This window comes from Dama dama, chromosome 21 (genome assembly GCF_033118175.1).
Source record: "Dama dama isolate Ldn47 chromosome 21, ASM3311817v1, whole genome shotgun sequence".
In the NCBI taxonomy this organism is placed as follows: domain Eukaryota; kingdom Metazoa; phylum Chordata; class Mammalia; order Artiodactyla; family Cervidae; genus Dama; species Dama dama.
Genome location: NC_083701.1, coordinates 34,652,352 through 34,676,178, shown reverse-complemented (window position 1 = coordinate 34,676,178; position 23,827 = coordinate 34,652,352). Strand labels below are relative to the sequence as shown.

The 23,827-nt window shown below is 38.9% G+C and overlaps 1 protein-coding gene across 1 annotated transcript in view; it reads left to right on the top strand.

The window, feature by feature from the left end:
• The window catches only part of EYA1 (EYA transcriptional coactivator and phosphatase 1), a 174,749-nt gene that overhangs the window by 89,323 nt on the left and 61,599 nt on the right, over positions 1-23,827 (top strand). The window contains exons 9-10 of the mRNA XM_061122834.1: positions 2,724-2,863; positions 4,187-4,270. Of these exons, the coding sequence (XP_060978817.1) occupies positions 2,724-2,863; positions 4,187-4,270 (224 nt within the window). The remainder of the gene's footprint in view (positions 1-2,723; positions 2,864-4,186; positions 4,271-23,827) is intronic.

The following is a 23,827-nucleotide window of genomic DNA, read 5'->3' as shown; positions in this document are numbered from 1 at the left end:
ATGTTAAGCTCCAAGAAGGCAGGAACCATACCTGGTTGGTACATCATTATACTTCAAGCTCCTAGTACAGTGCTTGAAGAGTGTGAACATTCAGTCAGTGTTGGTTAAATGAAATGAATGCTCTTCTGAATGTTTCCACATCCATTATCTCAGTGGGGGTAAAGTGGAACAATTTAGAGAGGATTTTAATGAAACATAAGATGGTGAATTAGAAGATTAAATTATTTGTTGAGTTGTTTTGCCCCAGTAGGAGGAAGGAGAACTAAGAGACAGGAAAGCTGGTTAGGAGAGTAGAAGCATTTCATACTGCCTTGTAAAACAAAGAGAAAGAATAAAAAAGAATAGCTTGCATTATTCAGATTTCATATTCCTTCTAATAAGTTGAGGCCTATAAGGAGGGGTATGTATGTGTGTGTGTTTTAATACTTTAAAATGTCAGATTGTTCATCTCTTAGGGTTTATTTTCTTCACCTGGAAAAACTACATAACATGGTGTAAAAATGTTTTTGTAAACTTTGATCTTTCAGTTTGTTTTCTTTGGAGGGAGGTTTACAGAAGTAAGTAATTGATTTCATTCTAGCTTTTCTATTTTCAAACAAATTGAGACAAAATGTATTTTTAAAGATTTAACTGAGATTTTAAAAAAAGGATAAAGAAGTAAACACCAAGAAGTAAAGGAATAGGCAGTCAATTGGAGGAAATCTGGGTTCAGAAAACTTAGGTAAGAGAAATTACTTTGAGGACAAAATGCTCTCTTTCTGGAAGTCGAGGTGTAAAACACATGGTAAGACACATTATTTGGTGTCTTCAGCTTCTTCACAGAGATGAACCTCCAGAGCTAGAGAGCTCATTGCATCCAAGATAGACTTTACGACAAGTGCTTGACATCCAGGGCAAATTAGATGTCAGCTATGCCAGAGACAAAGTAAATATGCCATTTTGAAACTATTAAAAGAGATTGGTGTGTGTTCTGTATAGGGTAGTGGCTATTCAGGTTCTGTATGGAGATGTAGATTGAAGAATATTTAAAGAAAAAAGAGATCAAGATGTTTTCTTTAAAACACAACTTTGTATCTAATGAACTCTGTAAAAAATAAATTTGTGCGTAGTTCCCAGTTCTCTATAAAACATGGAAGAGAGAAGCTTGGTTTGGAACATCTTGAGAATTTGCCACAAACATCTACCTCTGCAGGAAAAGAATCTAATATAGATTTTAGAGAATGCTTATCATTGACCATGCAGCACTGTATTCTAACAGTTCTACCAGATGAGTTAGCTGAGAAATGCATCTTGATTAACATAAATTGAGCATTGAGTGGCACTGTTTTGGATTTTCTGGCTGTAATTAACTAGTAGCTTTGTTAAGTCCTCATGGTGGTTTCTGGGTGCAAGAATCACATGACCAGTTTATATGAGGAAGTTTGCCATCTGGTTCGCTGTGCCAGAGGACATGCAGAAGCTACATCTAAAAGTGATAGGAACCAATTAGGTTTTAAGGTGAAACAAGAGACATCGAGCTATCTCTTGTGATTTAGAAATGAAATTTAATCTGTCAAAGTCCATTCCTACCTACCCTGACTCTTAAGGCTTTGCAGAAGTGCTTCAACTTGGAGGTTATACTGAGACCATGCTGCAGTTTGACTCATGGAAGGTCCTGAGTCAACTCTACCATTGTTCAGCTGGTAGAGTAACTGGTACAATAACTTAGTACAAGTTAACAAGGCTACCAGGTCTCTAGCTGTTCTCTACGGTTTCCTGTTTGGTGAGATGTAGTGCTGTTGTCTCTGTGAAAATAATATTCCTCATTTTAGACTGGGATATTTCAAGCCATATCTAGTAGAGTGATCTGGCAAAGAGGTTTGGGGGGAGTCAGCACACCTGTACACCTACCTGAAGATTGTGTGGGTAGAGATGTCTGATGGGTGAACTGGATGGACTATGAAGAGAACGTACCTAGGGATAAGAGTAGATGTCTTTTTTCTGGAAACAGGCTCCTCCCAGCTCCACAACCACTGTCCAGCTCTTCCTCTGAGCACACTGTGGATTGTTTTTAATTTTGTGGCTTCTGTGCGATTGTTTCCATGGTTTCTCTGAGTTTCCCGGATGAGTGACTTTAATGTGCTGCCTGGTTTGGGATATTTGGTCCAAAGAGACTAAGACACAGAAAGAGCCTGTGACAAATACCATGCAGAGTGTGCCATTGCTCATACACCAGCTCTCCTCATCTTGCCCACCCCCTGGTTCTCACATAAAATGAGGGAGAAAATGGAGAATTTAAATTTTCAAAGAAAAATCCATCTGATTCTGTTTTCCCTGGCCCAGGGGTTTTTCTTTCATTTCTTTCCATGAACCAGAAGCCTTTCTGTCGTTGGAAGAGCCCCTATAAGGCAGTTGCGTGGACCTCTCAGTATGGCCAGGGGCCATTTGTGGGATGAGAGAGAAGGTAGACCTGGAGATGGGGGTGCATTGTTTCATCACAGAGAACCACAAAGGCAGTCTCTCCAACTTCATACAAACTGTTGTCTCCCACCTTCCATTAAATTTTAAGTATTTCTAATCACACACTTTTTCAACTTCCTCTTAAATTATTTACCAATGCCAGTAAAAGATAATGGAGAATTTGAGCAGAGCTTTACTCTTCCGACTTCCCTGTGAATTAAAACAGGGTTAGTCTTGACGCTGTAGTGATACAAGAGATGAGAATCCTTCCTTTATTTCCACAGAGTACGGTACGATCCACAGCCCATCAACACCTATTAAAGATTCAGATTCTGATCGATTGCGCCGAGGTTCAGATGGGAAGTCACGTGGACGGGGCCGAAGAAACAATAACCCTTCTCCTCCTCCGGATTCTGATCTTGAGGTATGCTATTGCCAACGCCTAAGTAAATAGCAAGTGATTTAGAAGCTAAATGCTGATTTTGTATACCTGCTGTGAGCAAGGTGTCCAAATGCTTTTGTTACTGCTTTCTGTTCCGTATCAACATAAATAAGCCAGTTTTTTTTCTTTTTTCCATATTAAAGGTAAAGCAACTATTTATTTCTGCTTTCTCTTCCACTTCATGTGGTAAAGCATTTATTTTTCCTCTTTAGTGAAACATCATAAATTATATCATTCTGCTTTAACAGAATTCTCTTGTACTGCTGTGTCATTGCCGTTAAATTAAGTGTTGTACTAAATATGCTTTATAAAACTCACTTGGAAATTAAAGGCACACTGTGTATATTGGGGGCGGGGAGGGGAAACCAGAATGTTCTAAACAGAAGTGGTTATCACCTTTTGAGACATGCTTTGGTGGAGTTCAAAGCAGGAGAGATTAAATAAAACTTTACAGGGTGATAGATTTTGTAACGTTGAATCCACTAATATTAACTTTCTTTTCATTGCCCAAGTGAAACTAATGGTAGAAAACATGATTCTTTTGGCCGAAAAGATGACAGATTACCAGCAGAATTTGTGTTTGAATATGTGCTGGTGTGAGTGGGGTTGGGAAGAAAAAAGCAAATGGAAGCCTTTGGTAATATCTCAAAGATCTTTCTGAAATGAGTTCCTTCACTAATTCAATTCTAAAAAACCCCAAGAGTATGCCCAAGAGCATGTGGGTTACGTCTACTTAAGTTATTACCTCTGAAATCTCAATAAAATCAGGCAGGAACAATATACCATCCATTTGATAACATCCCAATAGGTAACACAAGGTGAATAGATGATGTAAAGTTTAAGTTTTTATATGCAATTTTTAGATACTCAGCTTATTAAGAATAAACCATAAGATTCGTTATTTTAATACTTCTTAATCCACAGTGATCAGAGGCAAAGAAAAAGTCAACTGAATGATTTTTCATTGATTGCCCCTCTGTCTATGAAGTTATAAACAGACTCGTTTTAGCTTATTTTCCATGTCTTTAGAACTGAGACGTGACTACAGAAGTAGAAAGAACATATAGTCTTATTTCTTTCCTGCATTTTTGACAGTGTTGCTGATATGTTTATCCTCTTGTATCTTACCTGAGATTTTATCTGAGAAAAGCTAGGGCATACACTTTGGAACATTTGTGTTAAAAAATAGTAAATTCAGATTTTTCATCTGTCTCCCATTTCAAGACTACCTTTCCATGTTGAAGTTATGAATAGCAGGTTTCTCAGACAAGGGCAAGACACACTGATTTGGTGCTTCCTTTCTAGAGGGTGTTCATCTGGGACTTGGACGAGACAATCATTGTTTTCCATTCCTTGCTCACTGGGTCCTATGCCAACAGATATGGGAGGGTGAGTACCAAGAGGCATCATTTGTTCATTTCTTTAGAGTAAATCTGCCTAGAATTGGATTTTTTATCCAAATGGGAATGTGGTTTAACTTTAAATAATATATTTGAAATACAAAAATGAAAGTAACTTGATTTACTGAAATAAATATATATATAAGACGAAGCCATAAATGAACAGAAGGAGTTCTTTTTAGGCTGTTAAGAAGATAAAGATCTCTCATAAAGATAAACTTTATGCAATTAAATTCATTCTTATTTCAGACCCCAATGAATAAAGGTGATCAGATGCTATTCTAGGGTGAAATAGTAGAATACATAGATGATATAGAAAGATCTTTTGTGTTGTGTTTTTTTTTTATTTGCCACATATTTTTATTCTCTTCATTCCCAACATATTCAGGGGAGCAGATAGTTCACTATATTGTCTTCCATGATTAGCAATGTTAGTATTTTATTTTCAAAGCACTTATTATGAATGTCTTTATTAGTCCCTTTGCTGTGGAACTAAAAATATGTGAATAGTTTGTAAAAATTTGGCTTCTGAATGACAGAGGAACAATATATCCAGTTCTTAGTTGTTACAACACTTATCTTGGTGGTGTAGGTACAGAATAATTTTACAGATCACCTTCCATGAATATAATTTTAATTTCAGTGTTTTGCATTGGGTTTCCCAAAATCTTGGAAATTCTTTTTGTTTCCTTGCTGGTTCCATAACTTTTTCTCATGCAAAAATCATGTTATTTAAAAGTGTCTAAGTGAAATTATCCTGTGAATATGATATTTTTCATTTTTAATCATTAAAGAAATCATATTACAAGTCTTAGATCCTTGAAGCTTTTGGTTGGAAGTCTTAGGAACTGAATTCTTATGTGTTGGTGACTCCAGATGTTTCTCAGCATTAACTGTTAAAATTGATGCTCATGAGATGGTCATGCTTTCATTACAGACTGCAGGAATTTATCCTTTCAATAAATCATATTTCAATAAACACATATTTAGTGCTTGATATGTAGGCATCTGGAGGTGAAAGTGGAGAAATGCTCATTGAGCTTCACAGTGCAGCCTTCCTTTCTCAAACCCTAAATATATACCTAATACAAAAAAGAGGCGGGGGGGGGGGTGGGTGCTGGAAAAATGCACATTTGTAAGAGCAAGAATATTCCACCATTTGAATGTCTTGTCAGAAATATCTGTAAAACACAATATCCCCCAATTTATTGTTAAACAGATTTTCTATGAGAAGAAGATAATGAACAAAAACACAGATTATTTTAAAAATAAGGCTATTTTAAGTTTTCCAAGGAACCTCCATAGTGTTCTCCATAGAGGTTGTATCAATTTACATTTCCAGCAGTGGAAGAGATTTTCCCTTCTCTCCACACCCTCTCCAGCATTTATAGTTTGTAGGTATTTTTGATGATGACCATTCTGTCTGGTGTGAGGTGATACCTCATTGTAATTTTGATGTGCATTTCTTTAATAATTAGTGATGTTGACCATCTCTTCACGTGCCTCTTGGCTATCTGTTTGCCTTCTTTGGAGAAATGTCTATTTAGATCTTTGCGTTTTTTGACTGGATTGTTCGTTGTTTTGCTATTTAGTTGCATGAGATGTTTGTATATTTTGGAGATTAATCCTTTTTCAGTTGCTTCATTTGCAAGTTATTTTCTCCCATTCTGAGGGCTGTCCTTTTGTTTATGGTTTACTTTGCTGTGCAGAAGTCATAGAGTCAATCATTCAGAATAAGTCTTTACTTTGTGGCTGGCACATATTAAGGAGTCCATAAATATTAGTTGTGTTATTTTTATTTATTATTTCTTTGATCGGTATTATTACTATCCCTATTTAAACAAAAACTGCTCCTTTAAAAGCCTGAAGTATCAAAGTATAGTAAGTAGGAAGAGTCTTGAAGATCATCTTAACTGAGCCATTTTAATGTCCCTACAACTAACTCCTGGAGGAAGAGAGCTGGCCCCTGGAACTCACAGAAAAGTGTTGAAAAGGCAACACTTAGGAAATCAACATTTAAAAACCATCCAGGAAGTCTCAAGTCTTTAAAAAGCTTTGTCACTAGAGGCCAGGTTGATTAAGGAGGGTTGTCTTGATGTGTGTGCTCTAAGCCATTGAAAGGGGCCTGCTTAGAGGTGGTGAATATCCCCTGGCCTCCTGGCCTTGTGTCAGTCTCTGACCATAAATTACTGGTTTACACATGGAATTCATACCTAACATAGAAACCAATGGCAGCTTAGAATTTTTCACTTGGATTCTTGACGATATCTAAGCCAAATATTATAAATATCATGAATTTTATTTTTACCAATGTCAGCTATTAGTATTTTAAGACTTCAACCCATAGTATTTTGTTTAGTTTTTTCATACGAGGATATGTGATAAAAATTTTTATTTTCTATAATTTCCCAAAGCCAAATGTATGTATTCTTTCAAATACAGATGATTTGAGATGTTTAAACATAAGGTTATCCTTTATGAGTTGATGGATGTTGAAGAGAGAGTAACTTCAGAAAGTCGGGTTGGGGAATGTCTTCCTGAGCATGATCCCTTGAGCCCGAGGTCAGAATGACCTAAAGAGTCCAGTGGATAAGATAATGTGCCCATCAGGAGCAAGAGTGTTATAAGCAGAGGAAACAGCAAGCACAGAGGCAGGAAAAGGTTTAATGTTTGAGAGACAAAGAGGACAGTGTTGCCGAGCTTAGTGAAAAGAGATGCAGTCAAGTGAGAGATGTGCTGGGATGAGGGCAGGTATGAAGCACCTCCCAGCCATAGTCAACAGAACTGATCTCATTTCACACACTGTAAGAAAGTCTTCAAGGGGAGACATGAAATCTGATATAGTGTTTTAGATTTCTTTGGCTGTGTGTGGAGAATTAGTAGTAGGGAGAGAGAGGATGAGGAACAGAGAGGTTTCAGGGTGATCAGATGCACTGGCAGTGAAGATGGAGAAATGATTGGGTTATGGATTCTATTGCAGATAGAGAATTAGGATTTAATTGGACTGTGCTAGTGGGCGATAGGCAGTAGGAGATCAGATCATTCCCAGGGTTTTGTCCTGAGCAACTGAAAGAATTTTCATAAATTTGTTGAGATGGGGTAGAACTAATTTGGAGGGAAAATGGAAAATTCAGTGTTGCTCAAGTTTGAAATGCCCATGAGACATCTGCTCAGACCAGGTAAGGTGACGCTTGGAAGGGGACCACAGGAAATGGTGGAGAGTGGTTGGGGCAGATGTCAGATTTAGAATGAACAGTACACAGCTCAGGATGAGAAGGTCCTCAGACACATTTAGCTCAGTTTCTTTCCACACCCCTTCTTTGAGCTGAGCACTGTCAGTCAACCTATCCTCTCATTGGTGGGACATGCCCCTTTCCTGACTTTTGAGGACTCCTTGCTAAGGATGTTGACTTGTAGCCTAAGTCATGCAAGAAAGCTTGCTGTATGATCTCTTTATTGAAGAACTTTAGAATCTGATACTTTAGAATCTAAGATCTGATACTTGTGTCTGGTAAGAATGTGTGGCTCAGCAAGGATGCTTCCAAACAGTAATAATAACCAAACTGATCAGGACTTCGGTTTAGTTCAGTTCAGTCGCTCAATCATGTCTGACTCTTTGCGACTCCGTGGACTGCAGCACGCCAGGCTTCCCTGTCCATCACCAACTCCTGGAGCTTACTCAAACTCATGTGCGTCGAGTCAGTGATACCATCCAACCATCTCATCCTCTGTCATCCCCTTCAATCTTTCCCAGCATCAGGGCTTTGTCCAATGAGTCAGTTCTTCGCATCAGGTGGCCACAGTATTAGAGTTTCAGCTTCAGCATCAGTCCTCCCAATGAATATTCAGGACTGATTTCCTTTAGGATGGACTGGTTGGATCTCCTTACAGTCCAAGGGACTCTCAAGAGTCTTCTCCAACACCACATTTTTGGGGGCTCCAAAAATCACTGCATATGGTGACTGCAATCTTGAAATTAAGATGCTTGCTCCTTGGAAGAAAAGCTATGACCAACCTAGACAGCATATTAAAAAGCAGAGACGTTACTTTGCCAACGAAGGTCCGTCTAGTCAAAATGGTTTTCCAGTAGTCATGTATGGACGTGAGAGTTGGACTACAAAGATAGCTGAGCGCCAAAGAATTGATGCTTTTGATCATTACTTGCATCCTTATTTTCTACCTGGGATGCAGGAGAGAAGTCTCAGGACAGTTCAGGGGCAAGCCACCTCTCTTAGAGCACAGGTTCCGGGATGTTACTGGGCTTTGTCAAGGGGGCATGTGGCTGAGCCTTACTCTGCAAGCATATAAAGCAGTGAATGCCTGACAGTGTGATTGCTGTTCGGTCTCTATGGGAACCAGATACTTGAGAAGTAGCTTAGTCACAGTAGCTTAGACTGCTCAATGAGTAGGCCATTCAGTAAAGGGATACAGGATCTGGTTGATATAATGCAAAATTAGGGCATGTTACAGCAATATGTACCAAAAAAACTTTGAGAATGTCTCACCTTCCATGTAATCCTAGCTGTGGGAAGCAGGCCTGCTGGGTGTTATAAGGAAGTGCTGTTTTATAACAAAGGTGATGGGAACAAAAAGAAAGTACTGGGTACAGTTCAGGTTTTAGGGGAGAGAAAAGAAACAGCATATTAAAAGGAAAATGAAGTCTATGTATGTTAATGTAAATTAGGTTGTTGTTCCTAATATTTGTCCTAGCATCTTTTAAAGTTGCTTTCAAACCAAATCCAAATTCCCTAATTTTACTGAAGAAAACAAGCCTTGCTTTTTTTCATTGAATGGTCTCTTTAAAGTAGACAAGGTAATAATACAGTTGTTGACATCAAAGCACAGACCCCAGATTTATATTTAAAATAAGCATTGTACTGATGTCCCAAGCATGAATCCTTCTTGGGGGAGGACTTCTCAAGATACCCAGTATCTTGATTGTTTTAATACTTTCTTTTTATTGTTGCTTTAACACCTGTGTCTCATACAGATTTGGGCTAGACTAGGTCTTCAGAGTCTTGAACCTTACTCCTTGTTTTACACAGAAACCTAAATGTGAACACTTAAGACAGCATGAAGCTTAGCATTTTAATTGTTGTTGTTGTTCTGTTGTTATGTCATTTTTGATTCTCTGTGACTCCATGGACTGCAGCATGTCAGGCTTCCCTGTCCTTCACCATCTCCCGGAATTTGCTCAAACTAATGTCCATTGAGTCAGTGATGCCATCCAACCATCTCATCCTCTCTCGTCCCCTTCTCCTGCCATCAATCTTTCCCAGAATCACGGTCTTTTCCAGTGAGTCAGCTCTTCGTATCAGCTGGCTCAGCTTCAGCACCAGTCCTTCCAATGAATATTCAGGATTGATTTCCCTTAGGATTGAGTGGTTTGATCTTGCTGTCCAAGGGACTCTCAAGAGTCTTCTCCAGCACCACAGCTTGAAAGCGTCAATTGTAGGCCCTACTTATTAAGAATCTCCCATGTAACCAGGACTCATTTAACTCAACTCTAGTGCTCTGAAACTGCTATTGCCAAACCCATTTACAGAGGAGGAAGCTGAAGTTTAAAAGAGGTTGGAGATCAAATGTAAAAAACAGTAACATTTGTGGCATAAGATACATATTAGCTGATTTTAATGTAGCTGAACCTTGACTGTCAAAAAAAAACACACAAAACCCTTGAATCTGACATAGTGGCCAGTAGGTAATATATGATACTGTCTTTAAATTTTTGAAGTACCAATATGTGATAGGCCTTATGATGTAATAGAAGGAGCATCAGATTTGAATTCAAATAGAGCTATACTCAGATCCAAGCTCTGATTTTCAGTTCACTTACCTTGGCCAAACTGTTTATCCATGCTGAGCCTGGTTTCCATATTCATAAATCTGACTGCTTGTAATCACTTTAAGAATTCACTTGCATCAATGATATCTCAGTAAAGCTAGAAGGTATTAAAAAAAAAAAAAAAAGATTTAAGTTGTGTCATGAATTTGAAGGGTCCAGCACTATGTCTTACTAACAGCAGTAACCTAATAATAAATACAGCGTATATCACTGATTGGTCTTGTATCTGCTGTCTAAGCTTTTCTTTTCTAACGTGCCAGGCTTATAGGATGGTCCCAGTTGTCACAATAAGTTTAGATCAACTAAACCTCCCTAGTGAGTGTATTACTGTGATCATTCAGCACATTGAGGGAAGAAAAACTTGACGGCAGTTTACACCATTTCATCAGAACATTCCAAGTAGCCAGTAAAGACTGCTGCTTTTTAGAGTGCTGTGTCTGTTTCAGGGCATGACGGTAAACTCCAGACTCTAATGAGGGATGACCACCTTCCATGATGGCTGTAGATGCTGGATTCTCAGCATAGTATCAAAGCAGCTAGATGTCTAGTGTCCTCCTTGGACTAGAGAGGATTTAGTTACTTAAACAGAATGATCTCTCTTTTGGAACCTCCAGACCAGAGGTTCACAAACTTTTCTGGTAAAGGGTAAAGAATAAATATGTCAAGCTCTTGGGCCGTATGCTGTCATAACTACTCAGCTCTGCCCTGGTACTGAGCCACAGACAATATGTAAATGAATACATGTCACCAGATATTACATTAATAGTTCTCAAGTTTGAATTTCATGCAGTTTTTCCATGTCATGAAATATGTTTCTTCCTTTGGATTTTAAAAATTTTGACCAGGGATTGACAAATCGAATCTCAAAGCTAAATCTGATTCATTACCTATTTTTGTAGCACTTCCAAGCTAAGAATGCTGCTTGAATTTTTAAAGCCTTATTAGTTAATTAGTGTTGGTTGGTCAGTCATGTCCGACTCTTTGCAACCTCATGGACTGTAGCCCGCCAGGCTCCTCTGTCCATGGAATTCTCCAGGCAAGTAGAGTGGGTTGCCATTCCCGTCTCTGGGGGATCATCCCGACCCAGGGATCAAACCTGAGTCTCTTGCATTGCAGGCAGATTCTTTACTACATGAGCCACCAGGGAAGCCCTATAAAGGGTTTATATATATTTATTTATTATAAAAGAATTTTCTCAGAGGCTGTATATGGCCAACAAAGTCTAGAGTATTTTTTGTCTGTCCTTTTAGAGAAAACATTTGCCTGCCCCTGTTCTAGATCATGTTCTGAATTTTGTGTTGGTTAATTTTACTCCTGCCTTCAGGACACCGGGACAAATTCAGTGACCGTCACAGTGTGGCTGACTAGACAGTGAACTCAATGTGTGTCTGCATCTGGGGCCCCAATAAAGCACAAGCCAGCACATGAATTTTTCAGGGTGGGCAAATCAGCAGTTACAAATAGGCCCTGAATCTCCTGCTCAAAAACAACAGAAACATCTCTGTCCTATTGAATGGTCTTGAGTGGATTGTCTAGGTTGTATGGTTTAGGCAGTCTTTGGCAGTGCAGGTACGATTGTACCATCTTACTGGCTAGCTTCTGAGGCTTCTGGGACCTCGTCATCAGCTTTCTAGCCCCCAGCGGGGAAAAGCAGGGGGAGCGTGAATGGCACGCTGTAAGGACCAGCCTTAGAGGGAAGGGTACACACCTCTACGTCCTTGGCCTAGTGCAAGGGAGACCAGGAGAGGTAACCTAGTTGTGTGACCAGGAAAAAACAGAAAGTGGGTTTCGGTGGATGGGTGGCAGTGACAGCCACAGTTCTCAGCTGAGAAATATTTGACAAATGAGTAAAACCCAGAACACACTTTTAAACCCTTGTGGTGGCTCTGGCCATCCCACCAGACCAGTGCCCTAGGGCTGTGTGTCAAATGTGCCAAATGGCCGCTTAGTCCCAAAGGATCGTTCCATGATTCTGTTCTCTACTTTGTGTATCAGGGCCATGTTAGATCAGAATGATGAAATAAATTAGGGTTGTCAATATAATTTCTGAATACTGTGAAATGACCTGGAATCTAAACTCTCAAAATGAATTAGCACAGTATTTTTTGACTATTAAGGGGATTTCCAGCAAAAAGAACCTCCTTCATCCCTTTCCTTTGCCCTTATTCTGACAGTGGTTCTCTTTCCATTTAACTGTCAGCCTCTTCCTCCTTACTGGCAGTAGCATACTGAAATATATGTTCCTGCTACCTTTTGAGTAAAGCTCTATTTTTCAAGTCCACACATATAAAAGGAAACGCAGTGAACAAACATCAATCATCACAGTTTTCCAACCACCACACTGGTCTGCCATCACCAGCTTTGGACCTCCCTTGCTCTACGGCCTTTGGAATAGCCCCTTGAAGATAATCCAGTCTCACTTGTTCTGTCTTAATCTTCCCGTCTGTAAAATGGGAGCAATCCTGGGGCTTTTGGGAAAATAGTATAAAGCACCTAGAAAAATACTCACAGGCACTTTCTAAATAAGAGCTGTTATTGCTTACCTTGAGGAGTTCAGAAGAGGGAGTGGGAAATAGTGAATACTTTATTGTTCTAGGTAGCAGACATGAAGAGAGGGTAGCTGAGCATAACTATTTAGGGAAATGAGTGGCAAAGTAGCTGGATATCTGTTAAGGATATATAAAGGATCGTTTTTGCAGAAGATGAGTAACAGAAAATGTTCTGAAATGGCAATAAAAATACTGCACCTTTGTTCAGCTTTTACAACCTATACTGCCATCTCACAGTTACTAAACATCCAGTAAGTCCCTTCTTTTCTTTCTAATGAAGAAGCTGTGTCTCAGAAAATTAAATGATTGCCCCAAAGAAGCTCATCTGTTAACTGACAACATTAGGAATTTCATCTATCTTCTGATGGGCTCATTGCCTGAAAAAAGGACATACACCTAATAAAAATTTGGAAAAGTAATCTCACTTCCCCTGCATCTGCCCCTTCAAGGTCAAGACATTAAAACTGATGCTTGAGAATGTGTCCATGATCTTGTGGCCAACACCGTGTTTGGCTGATAAAATCCCTCATGCCTACATATTTAGAAAAAAACTTGGAAACAGAAAGTTGTAAACATTGAGGTTTTGTGCTGTAGACATGGGGATGCCATGAACAGTATTGAAACAGTAGAGTGACATGATGGACGTGTACAATTTGTAAGATTGATCTGATAGCAGAGAAGATTATTGCAGTCCTCCTGGTAGGAAATAATCAAGGTCTAAGAGAATGGCTGTAACACTAGGAAGGAGAGAGAGATAGGAGAGGTTACAAGTGAAATCTAGATAGGTCTTTTGATTGGATTTAGCTGTGTAGGCTTTTTGCCAGCATTGTGTGAGCCCTGACTTGGCCAGATCTGTCCTGGCTTTATTCTCGTTCTTCCCTCTCTGTACCACATCTTGGCAGCTGTCTCATGTTTGGGATTCATTGGGTTTTTTCCACAAGCACAATTAATCTTTGGAGTGGTGACGTTCTTACTCTTATTCTCTACTTGGGTATTATTTTCATGATGTTGTAAGAGAGTCTCTTAAATAAGGAGAAAATTAGAGCAGTTGAGTGTCACATATCTGATCAATAAAAATAACCTGATTAGCCCCACCGTAAGTTGTGGTTTTTTTTTTTTTTTTTTTTACTTTTTTAAGTCATTTATCCAGTAATTCAGCTATGATTTATTTCTCATGTGTGTACATTCTCTCCTGGTAATCCAGATTATTTCTTAATTGGCATCAGAACTATACCCAGCTCCTAAAACTTGACATGATAGGGCTATAGAAAATTGTAAAAGTTAATATTCCTTTGGTGGTATTTGATAACTTTAGACAGATTAGAGAAAAAAATGAAATCTTTGGGTCTCATGGTCTGTACAGATTATTTACATAACACTTTTAGAAATATATTTGAAAGAAATAACATTTTAGCTTTTTTTTTTTTCTTCTCTCCTGTAAAGGAGTTAATTTTCTCATCTTATCTTTAATCCTTCCCTTGTGAGCAACCAGCATGGGGCCTTGAAAATAAGCCACCCCTGGACTCAAGAGTGCCTGCCCATTCCTGTTTTTCAGCTTCTTTTTCTCCAAAACAAAAGATCCTGAATGAAGAGAATATATTTTCAATGGCATGCAGGGCCTGTTCCTGGCTGTAATACTAGCATTCAAAATAAGGAGCTGCTTAAGGGGTCCAGAATGGCTTGTTTTTTTTTTTCTTTCCTTGGATTGAGACTGGCCAATATTGTTGTTGCTTTGAGTAGACTTTACAAGATTTTCACGTTGACCCACAAATGCTCATAAACCTGCTCACAAGCTTCCCATCACACCTCACTGGGCCACATCAGCCCTGATAATTGTTCACCACTGGAGGCTTAACTGCCCACACAGGGTCAGGGCAAATAGAATTTTTAGGAACCTTACCTTTTATTCCACAAATTTAAAATATAAGTACCATATCCCAGGGTACTAGTCAGACTTTCTGAAATAGCTGAACCATCTTTTAACCTAAGATAAATTCTTTAAATAATGGTGTAAAAACATGACAGATTCTACTTTTTGATCCAAAATAGAACAGCAATTGCCAGGAGTCCGTATGGATCAGATCACATAGACATCATGGGGTACCTATTCAATAGGAGCGACGTGAAGGACATTTATCATGTGTTTAAAATGTACTTGGAAATTGAAAATAGTAATAGGTAAAAATTAAAAAGCAAAACTAATTTTTTACTTTCAGTGAAATAAACCCCTGGCATCATTGGTGCTTTGTAGAACCCAGTTCCTAACTTGGAATGCTTCAGGTATCTAAAAGTAGAACAACAATTTAGGTATTAAAATATTTCTTAGAAGTCTCAACTTAAAGAATTTAAATAGGATAAGTGTATATTGCCTATACTTTTGCCTGATTTATTTCACTGTGTTGTTTTTTTTTTTGCTTTTAAGTTTAGAAAAATATGGTTAAAGAAAAAGAATGAAAGGGCAAAATGTGCAAAGGTGTGGATATAGGAACTGGAGTTATATTAACAATATGAACAATTATTTCTTTTAATACATTGCCCATATATCTAGTCTAGTGGTGGTAGCTCAAGCAGTAAAGAATCTGCCTGCCAATTCGGAGACACAGGTTCGATGCCTGGGTCAGGAAGATCCCTGGTGGAGGAAATGGCAACCCACTCCAGTATTCTGCCTGAAAATCCCATGGACAGAGGAGCCTGGTGGGCTACAGTCCACGGGGTCGCTAAGAGTCAGAACAACGAAGTGACTGAGCACACAATAATATATATTTAGAATGACATAATTATATATGGTATATATAAGCAATAAACAGAAACTTTTATTAACATTTGGTGCCATTTTTAATTGTTTTAACGGTAAAACTTAAGGTGACTTCAGTTCAGTTCAGTTGCTCAGTCGTGTCCGACTCTTTGTGACCCCATGGACTGTAGCATACCAGGCCTCCCTGTCCATCACAAACTCCCGGAGCTTACTCAAACTCATGTCCATCACGTCGGTGATGCCATCCAACCATCTCATCCTCTGTCGTCCCCTTCTCCTCCTGCCTTCATTCTTTCCCAGCATCAGGGTCTTTTCCAATGAGTCAGTTCTTCACATCAGGTGGCCAAAGTATTGGAGTTGCAGCTTCAGCATCAGTCCTTCCAGTGAATATTCAGGACTGATTTCCTTTAGGATGAACTGGTTGGATCTCCTTGCAGTCCAGGGGACTCTCAAGAGTCTTCTCCAACACCACAGTTCAAAAGCATCGATTCTTCAGAGTCTAGAATTAACACCCCCAAAAAGATGTCCTTTTCATTATAGGGGGCTGGAATGAAAAAGTAGGTAGTCAAGAAATACCTAGAGTAACAGGCAAATTTGGCCTTGGAGTACAAAATGAACAAGGGCAAAGGCTAATAGAGTTTTGCCAAGATAATGCACTGGTCATAGCAAACACCCTCTTCCAACAACACAAGAGTACACTCTACCCATGGACATCACCGGATAGTCAATACTGAAACTATATTGATTATATTCTTTGCAGCCAAAGAGGAGATGCTCTATACAGTCAGCAAAAACAAGACTGGGAGATGACTGTGGCTCAGATCATGAACTCCTTGTTGCCAAATTCAGACTTAAATTGAAGAAAGTAGGGAAAACCACTAGACCATTCAAATATGACCTAAATCAGATCCCTTATGGTTATACGGTGGAAGTGAGAAATTGGAGCATTAAACCAAAAGTAAAAACCTTGGGATATAGCTTTCAAAATAGTTACATAAAAGGAAGGGATATTTTTATGGCTAGATGAATGGTTAGCTTTAAGTTTTCTAGAGGAAGGACATTCCTTTATACTCAAAAACGTGCTGAATCCTGTTCTAAAAACCCAAGAAAAGATAAATAGGTTTTCCTTAAACTATTTTGAGGCTCAAAGGACCATGAATACTCTGAGCTGAAAATAGAATTTTGAGAAAGTAAATGAAAATGAATTAAGAAAAGCATTTTTGAATCAGTCTCAGTTTGGCGAAAGCAGTGGCAGGGAGGGTGGGTAGGTACAGGGGGCGGTCATGTTGGCCATTAAAAATAGATTATATTGCCGTTGAAGCCATGAAATGAGAATTATGAGTGAGTGCATACCACCATTCAAAGCAATTTCACAGATAGGTAAGATCAAATATCATGTTCAAATACTGGAATTAGCAATGCAGATGTAACTATGATATTTCTCAACATAAATGGCCAACAAAATAATCTGAGCAGCATGAACTTCAGCTTGATCACTGAAATAAAACAAAAGTCATGTTAGAAAGTACTCTCTACTGCTCTTCCCCCCAGATCTGGATTCCATGATAATGCCTTGGGGTCTCCATGTTAGGACTAACCAAAATTTAAGAGTCCATCCAAAGAAGTTAGCAAAACAGAAGTAGTAGATGATACCCAGTACCTTAGTCTTCTGGCCTATAGTAGTTTTGTTGTGGGTAATGATCACTGAAAACATCCATGAAGTATTTCAGAAAATTGTACCACCAAATGTCACCATTCCCTAGTTGCACATTCAAAACAATTCATATTATATGGGCTGTAGTACCCAAGATACGCACTTGGCCATGCATGCCTCTTCTGCCTGAGTCACCATTTGTCTCCTGGCTTGATACCAATGAGTCATTAAAAATGTCCCTCCTTAGAAAACAAACTTAGGGGATTGCCAGGGGGAGCAGATAGTTAGGAAGTTTAGGATGAACAGGTACACACTGCTGTATTTAAAATGGATAACCAACAAAGATCTACTGTATAGCACAGGGAACTCTGCTCAGTGTTATGTGGCAGCCTGGATGAGATGGGGGTTTGGGGGAGAATGGATACATGTATATGTGTGGCTGAGTCCCTTCACTGAGTCCCTTCAGTTCACCTGAAACTGTCACAACATTGTTAATCGGCTATCAGTTCAGTTCAGTTCAGTCACTAAATCATGTCCGACTCTTTGTAACCCCATGAATCGCAGCACGCCAGGCCTCCCTGTCCATCACCAACTCCCGGAGTTTACTCAAACTCATGTCCATCGAGTTGGTGATGCCATCCAGCCATCGCATCCTCTGTCGTCCCCTTCTCCTCCTGCCCCCAATCCCTCCCAGCATCAGGGTCTTTTCCAGTGAGTCAACTCTTTGCATGAGGTGGCCAAAGTATTGGAGTTTCAGCTTCAGCATCAGTCCTTCCAATGAACACCCAGGACTGATCTCCTTTAGGATGGACTGGTTGGATCTCCTTGCAGTCCAAGGGACTCTCAAGAGTCTTCTCCAACACCACGGTTCAAAAGCATCAATTTTTCAGCGCTCAGCTTTCTTCACAGTCCAACTTTCACATCCATACATGACCACTGGCAAAGCCATAGCTTGACTAGACGGATCTTTGTTGGCAAAGTAATGTCTCTGCTTTTTAATATGCTGTCTAGGTTGGTCATAACTTTCCTTCCAAGGAGTAAGCGTCCTTTAATCGGCTATACCCCAATACAAAATAAAAAGTTGAAAAAGTACAGTCCATCCTTAATAATTTCTTGAATACAACATAGTGGTGTAATAGGTGTCTAGCCAGAATCCCTGGCTTCAGGGAGCTTTTAGATTAATAAAGGAGATAGTAGGAAATGAATGAATCTTCAGTAGCAGTCCTTCATGGGCTGATCTAAACCAAAACCACTAAACCCACAAGGAGGGAAGCCACAGAATATCTAAAGAAATAACAATCTTAGGAAGGAAACAAGTATTCTGTATTACTCATGACAAGTGTTCTCTGGTAACTACAGTCACTTAACTAGTAAGAAAAGGCCAATAATAGGATGTAAAATGATAACACTAGTATCGTGAGCCAGAAAAAAGGATCAGGAGCTACACAACCAGAATCTAAATGCCAGAGGTCCTAAATGAGATGCTTCTAGGGTTACTGCTATTCTTAAATTACACCGGGAATTCTCCTTTGCAGCCAATCAGTGTTGCAGTGTGACCATACTGCTCCTCTGGCTTCAATTATAAATGTATTAAATAGAAGTTTCTCTGGCTTCCTGGAAAAGGCCATCATCTCCTTTGACAAAAATTAGTAGCGTTAATACAGACAAAGCAGTGTCAGACACACATCCTATGTATACTCCAAATCTCTTTAAGTCTAAATACAGATGAACAAGCATGCCCAAGCATCTTCTTTTCAATAAAAGAGGATATGCTGAGAACTCTGCAAGGCTTTTGGAACTTTGACTTAAAAAAAGAAAAAGGTCACGTTAAAAGTATAGTTTGAGTGTGCTTTACATTTTCAAAATGGTTTTTAATCTATAGTTTTACCACCAGAAGACAACCAATCTTGTCTCAGTGAATATTTTTGCCTATTTTTTAAAAATTCAGTATAGACAATTCTAAATATCTACAAAAATAGATGACATAGTATTGATATAATGAAACCCAGTGTAACCTCTGCCAACTTTAACAATTATCAAATCCTAGTTAATCTTGTTGCATCTGTGTCCTTACCACATCCCTCCCTGCCTGGGTCTGCTGGAAGATTATTTTTCAAATAAAGATTGTATTATTTCATTTGTCTGTATTTCAATATATATTTAAGACTCCATTAAAAGAATTTTTAGAATAGAAATGGTAGCTAGAGCTCAGGACATTAGCTGTCTAGCAAAATTAATAGTTTCTTAATATTAAATGTCTAAGCAACAGCTACAGTTCTCCAATTCTATTTTGATTTTAAGTTATAGTAAAACAAACTACCTTCTTAACAGTTCATAAGTATACAGTTCAGTAGTATTAACCAGATCCACATTATTGTGCAGCCAATCTTCAGAATTCTTTTGATCTTGTAAAACTGAAAGTCTATATGGTTAAATAACTCCCCATTTTCCCCTCCCTCCAGCACCTGGCAACCACCATTTTACTTTATGTCTCTATAATATTGATTACTCTTTATTTTTATTGAACTATAGTTGATTTACAATATTGTGTTAGTTTCAGATGTACAGTTATATATGTGTGTGTGTACATAGATTTTTTTTCAGATTCTTTTCTATCGTAGATTATTATAAGATACTGAATCTAATTCCCTGTGCTAAACAATAAATCCTTACTGTTTATTTTATGCATAGTGGTGTGTATTTGTTAATCCCATGCTCCTAATTTTCTCCTCCCCTTCCCCTTTGGTCACTGTAAGTTTGTTTTCTATGTCTGTGAGTCTATTTATTTCTGTTTTGTAAATAAGTTGATTTGTTTCGTTTTGTAGGTTCTACGTGTAAGCAGTATCATACATTTGTCCTTGTCTCACTTACTGCACTTAGTATGGGTATCTGATTTTGACTCTCCTGACTACCGCATATGAGTAAAATCACACAGTATTAGTCTTTTCGTAAGTGGCTTACTTCACTTAGCATAATGTCTTCGAGGTTTATTCGTGTTTTCTGCATGTGTCAGCATTCCTTTCATTTTTGAAACTGAAGAGGAACTAAAGAGCCTCTTGGTGAAGAAGGTTGAAAGAGGAGAGTGAAAAAGCTGGCTTAAAACTTAGCATTCAGAAAACGAATATTATGGCATCCGGTCTCATCACTTCATGGCAAATAGGTGGGGAAACAATGGAAACAGTGACAGATTTTATTTTTGTGGGCTTCATACTCACTGCAGATAGTGACTGCAGCCATGAAATTAAAAGACGCTTGCTCCTTGGAAAAAAAGCTATGACAAACCTAGACAGCATATTAAAAACCCAGAGACATTGCTGACAAAGGTCTGTATAATCAAAGCTATGGTTTTTCCAGTAGTCATGTAGGGATGTAAGAGTTGGACCATAAAGAAGGCTGAACGCCTAAGAATTGATGTTTTCAAACTGTGGTGCTGGAGAAGACTCTTGAGACTCCCTTGGACTGCAAGGAGATCCAGCCAGTCAATCCTAAAGGAAATCAACCCTGCATATTCATTGGAAAGACTGCTGCTGAAGCTGAAGCTCCAATACTTTGGCTCCCTGACGTGAAGAGCCCACTCATTGGAAAAGCCCCTGATGCTGGGAAAGATAGAAGGCAGGAGGAGAAGGGGACGACAGAGGACGAGATGGTTGAGTGGCATCACCAACTGAATGGACATGAATTTGAGCAAGGTCTGAGAGATGGTGAAGGACAGGGAAGCCTGGCATTCTGCAGTCCATGCGGTCGCAGAGTTGGACATGACTGAGCAACTGAACTGAATAATACTCCATTGTATGGGAATGCCTCATTTCATCTATTCATCTGTCCATGGACACTTGGGCTATTTCTACCTTTTAGCAATTGTAAATAAGGCTGCTATGAAAGTGGCTGTATAAATATCTCTTGGAGACCCTGCTGCTAGTTATTTTGGGTACCAGAAGTAGAATTAGACTTCCCTTGTGGCTCAACTGGTAAAGAATCCGCCTGCAATGCAGGAGACCTGGGTTCAATCCCAGGGTTGGGAAGATCCCCTGGGGAAGGGAAAGGCTACCCATTCCAGTATTCTGGCCTGGAGAATTCCATGGACTGTACAGTCCATGGGGTCACAAAGAGTCGGACACAACTGAACAACTTTCACTTTGACTTTCAGAAGTAGAATGGCTGGATCACATAGTCATCCTATGCCTAATTTTTTGAGTAATTACCATACAGTTTTCCATAGAAGCTGTGCCAACAGTGCACAAGGGTTCCAATTTCTCTATATTTTTATCAACACTTGTTATTGTTCAGTTCTTTTATAGTAGCCATCCTAGTGAGTGTGAGGTGGTATCTCATTGTGATTTTGATTTGCATTTCCCTAAACTCCAATACTTTGGCCACCTCATGTGAAGAGTTGACTCATTGGAAAAGAACCTGATGGTGGGAGGGATTGGGGGCAGGAGGAGAAGGGGACAACAGAGGATGAGATGGCTGGATGGCATCATCGACTCGATGGACATGAGTTTGAGTAAACTCCGGGAGTTGGTGATGGACAGGGAGGCCTGGTGTGCTGCGATTCATGGGGTCGCAAAGAGTCGGACACGACTGAGCGACTTAACTGAACTGAATGATTAGTGATGTTGAGCGTCTTTTCATGTGCTTGCTGATCATTTGTATATCTTTGAAAGTTAAAGTCCCTCAGTTCTGTCCGACTCTGCGATCCTCTGGACTGGGGCCTGCCAGGCTCCTCTGTTCATGGAATTCTCCAGGTAAAAATACTGGAGTGGGTAGCCATTCCCTTCTCCAGGGAATCTTCCCAACCCAGGGATCGAACCCAGGCCTCTTCATTGCAGGCAGATTCTTTACCAGCTGAACCACCAGGATTGCTATTAAGTTCTTTGCCCATTTTTTAACTGGTTGTTGGTTTTTTTTTAATGGCTGTGTTGTAGGTGTTCTTTGTATATTCTGGATATTAACCTCCTATCAGATATGGGTTTAAATATTTTCTACTATTCCATAGGTTACCTTTTCATTGTGTTAATTGGATCCTTTGATGCACGGAAGTTCTTAGATGTAGTCACATTTATCTATTTTTCCTTTTGTTGCCTGTGCATTTCACGTCATAGCCAAGAAGTCACTTGTCAGATTCAGTGTCGAAAGTGTTTTTCTCAAAGAGTTTTATAGTTACCCTCTTATGTTTAGGTGTTTGATCCATGTTGAATTCATTTTTGTATATGGTGTAAGGTAAGGATCCAACTTTATTCTTTTGTTGTGGATATCCAGTTTTCACAACATTATTTGTTGAAAAGGCTATCTTTTCCTCATTGAATAATCTTGGCGCTCTGTTTGAAAGTCATTTGACCATATGTGTGGGAATTTGGTTCTGAGCTCTGTTGCATGCCAGTAGTCCCTGTGTCTGTCGTTATGCCAGTCTTTATAAATGACTTTTTTCAGTTAATTTACAGTGGAGTATAGTTGGTTTGCAGTGTTGTTAGTTTCTGCTGTTGAGCAAAGTGAATTAGCTACACATATACATATATACCCTCTCTTTTGAATTCCTTCCCATTTAGGTTACCACAAAGCATTGAGTAGAGTTCCCTGTGCTATATATAGTATGTTCTCATTAGTCATCTATTTCATACGTAGTATCAAGTGTGTGTGTGTGTGTATGTATATGTGATATGTGTGTGTGTATATATTTATATATGTATGGTAATCCCAATCTCCCAACGCTTCCCATCCTTCTCCTTTCTCCCTTGGTATCCATGTTTGTTCTCTACATCTGTGTCTCTCTTTCTGTTTTGCAAATAAGATCATCTATGCCATTTTTCTAGACTGTACATCTATGTATTGATATATGACATTGTTCTCTTTCTGACTCACTTCAGGCTGTATGACAGTCTCTCCGTCCATCTACCTCTCTACATGCCATCCTGTTGTGACTGCTGTGGCTTTATGATTAAGTTTTGAAATTAAGAAGTATGACATCCAACTTTGTTCTTATTTTTCAAGATTGTTTTGGCTATTTGGAATCCTTTGAGATTGCATATGAATTTTAGGATGGATTTTTCTGGTTTTGCAAAAAAGAAAAAATACCATTAAAAATCCCCTTAAAAATTTGATCTACTGAAAATATTCTCTCAGATGGTAAAGAATCTGCCTGCAATGTGGGAGACCCAGGTTCGATCCCTGGGTTGGGAAGATCCCCTGGAGAATGGATTGGCAACCCACTCCAGTATTCTTGCCTGGAGAATTCCATGGACAGAGGAGCCTGGTGGGCTATATATGTATATCTCCATGGGGTCACGAAGAGTTGGACATGGCTGAATGACTAACACACACACAAAAATTTGATAGAGATTGTATTAAATCTGTAAGTCACATTAGGTAGTGTTGATATCTTAATATTAAGTCTTCCATCTGTGAGGATGAATTGTTTTTCCTTTTAATTGTATCTTCTTTGATTTCTTTCAGCAACATTTTATAGTTTTCAGTATACAAGTCTTTTGACTACTTTGTTACATTTATTTCTAAGTGTTTTATTCCTTTTAATGGTATTTTAAGTGAAATTTTCTTAATTTCCTTTATGGATTGTTCATTGTTGATATATAAAAATGCAGCTGATTTTTGTGTGCTGATTTTTTATCCTGTAACTGTGCTGAATTCATTTATTAGTTCTAACAGTTTTTAGAAACTCTTTGGCATTTTCTCTGTATAAGATCATGTTATCCGTGAATAAAGATAATTTTACCTCTTCTTTTCCTATT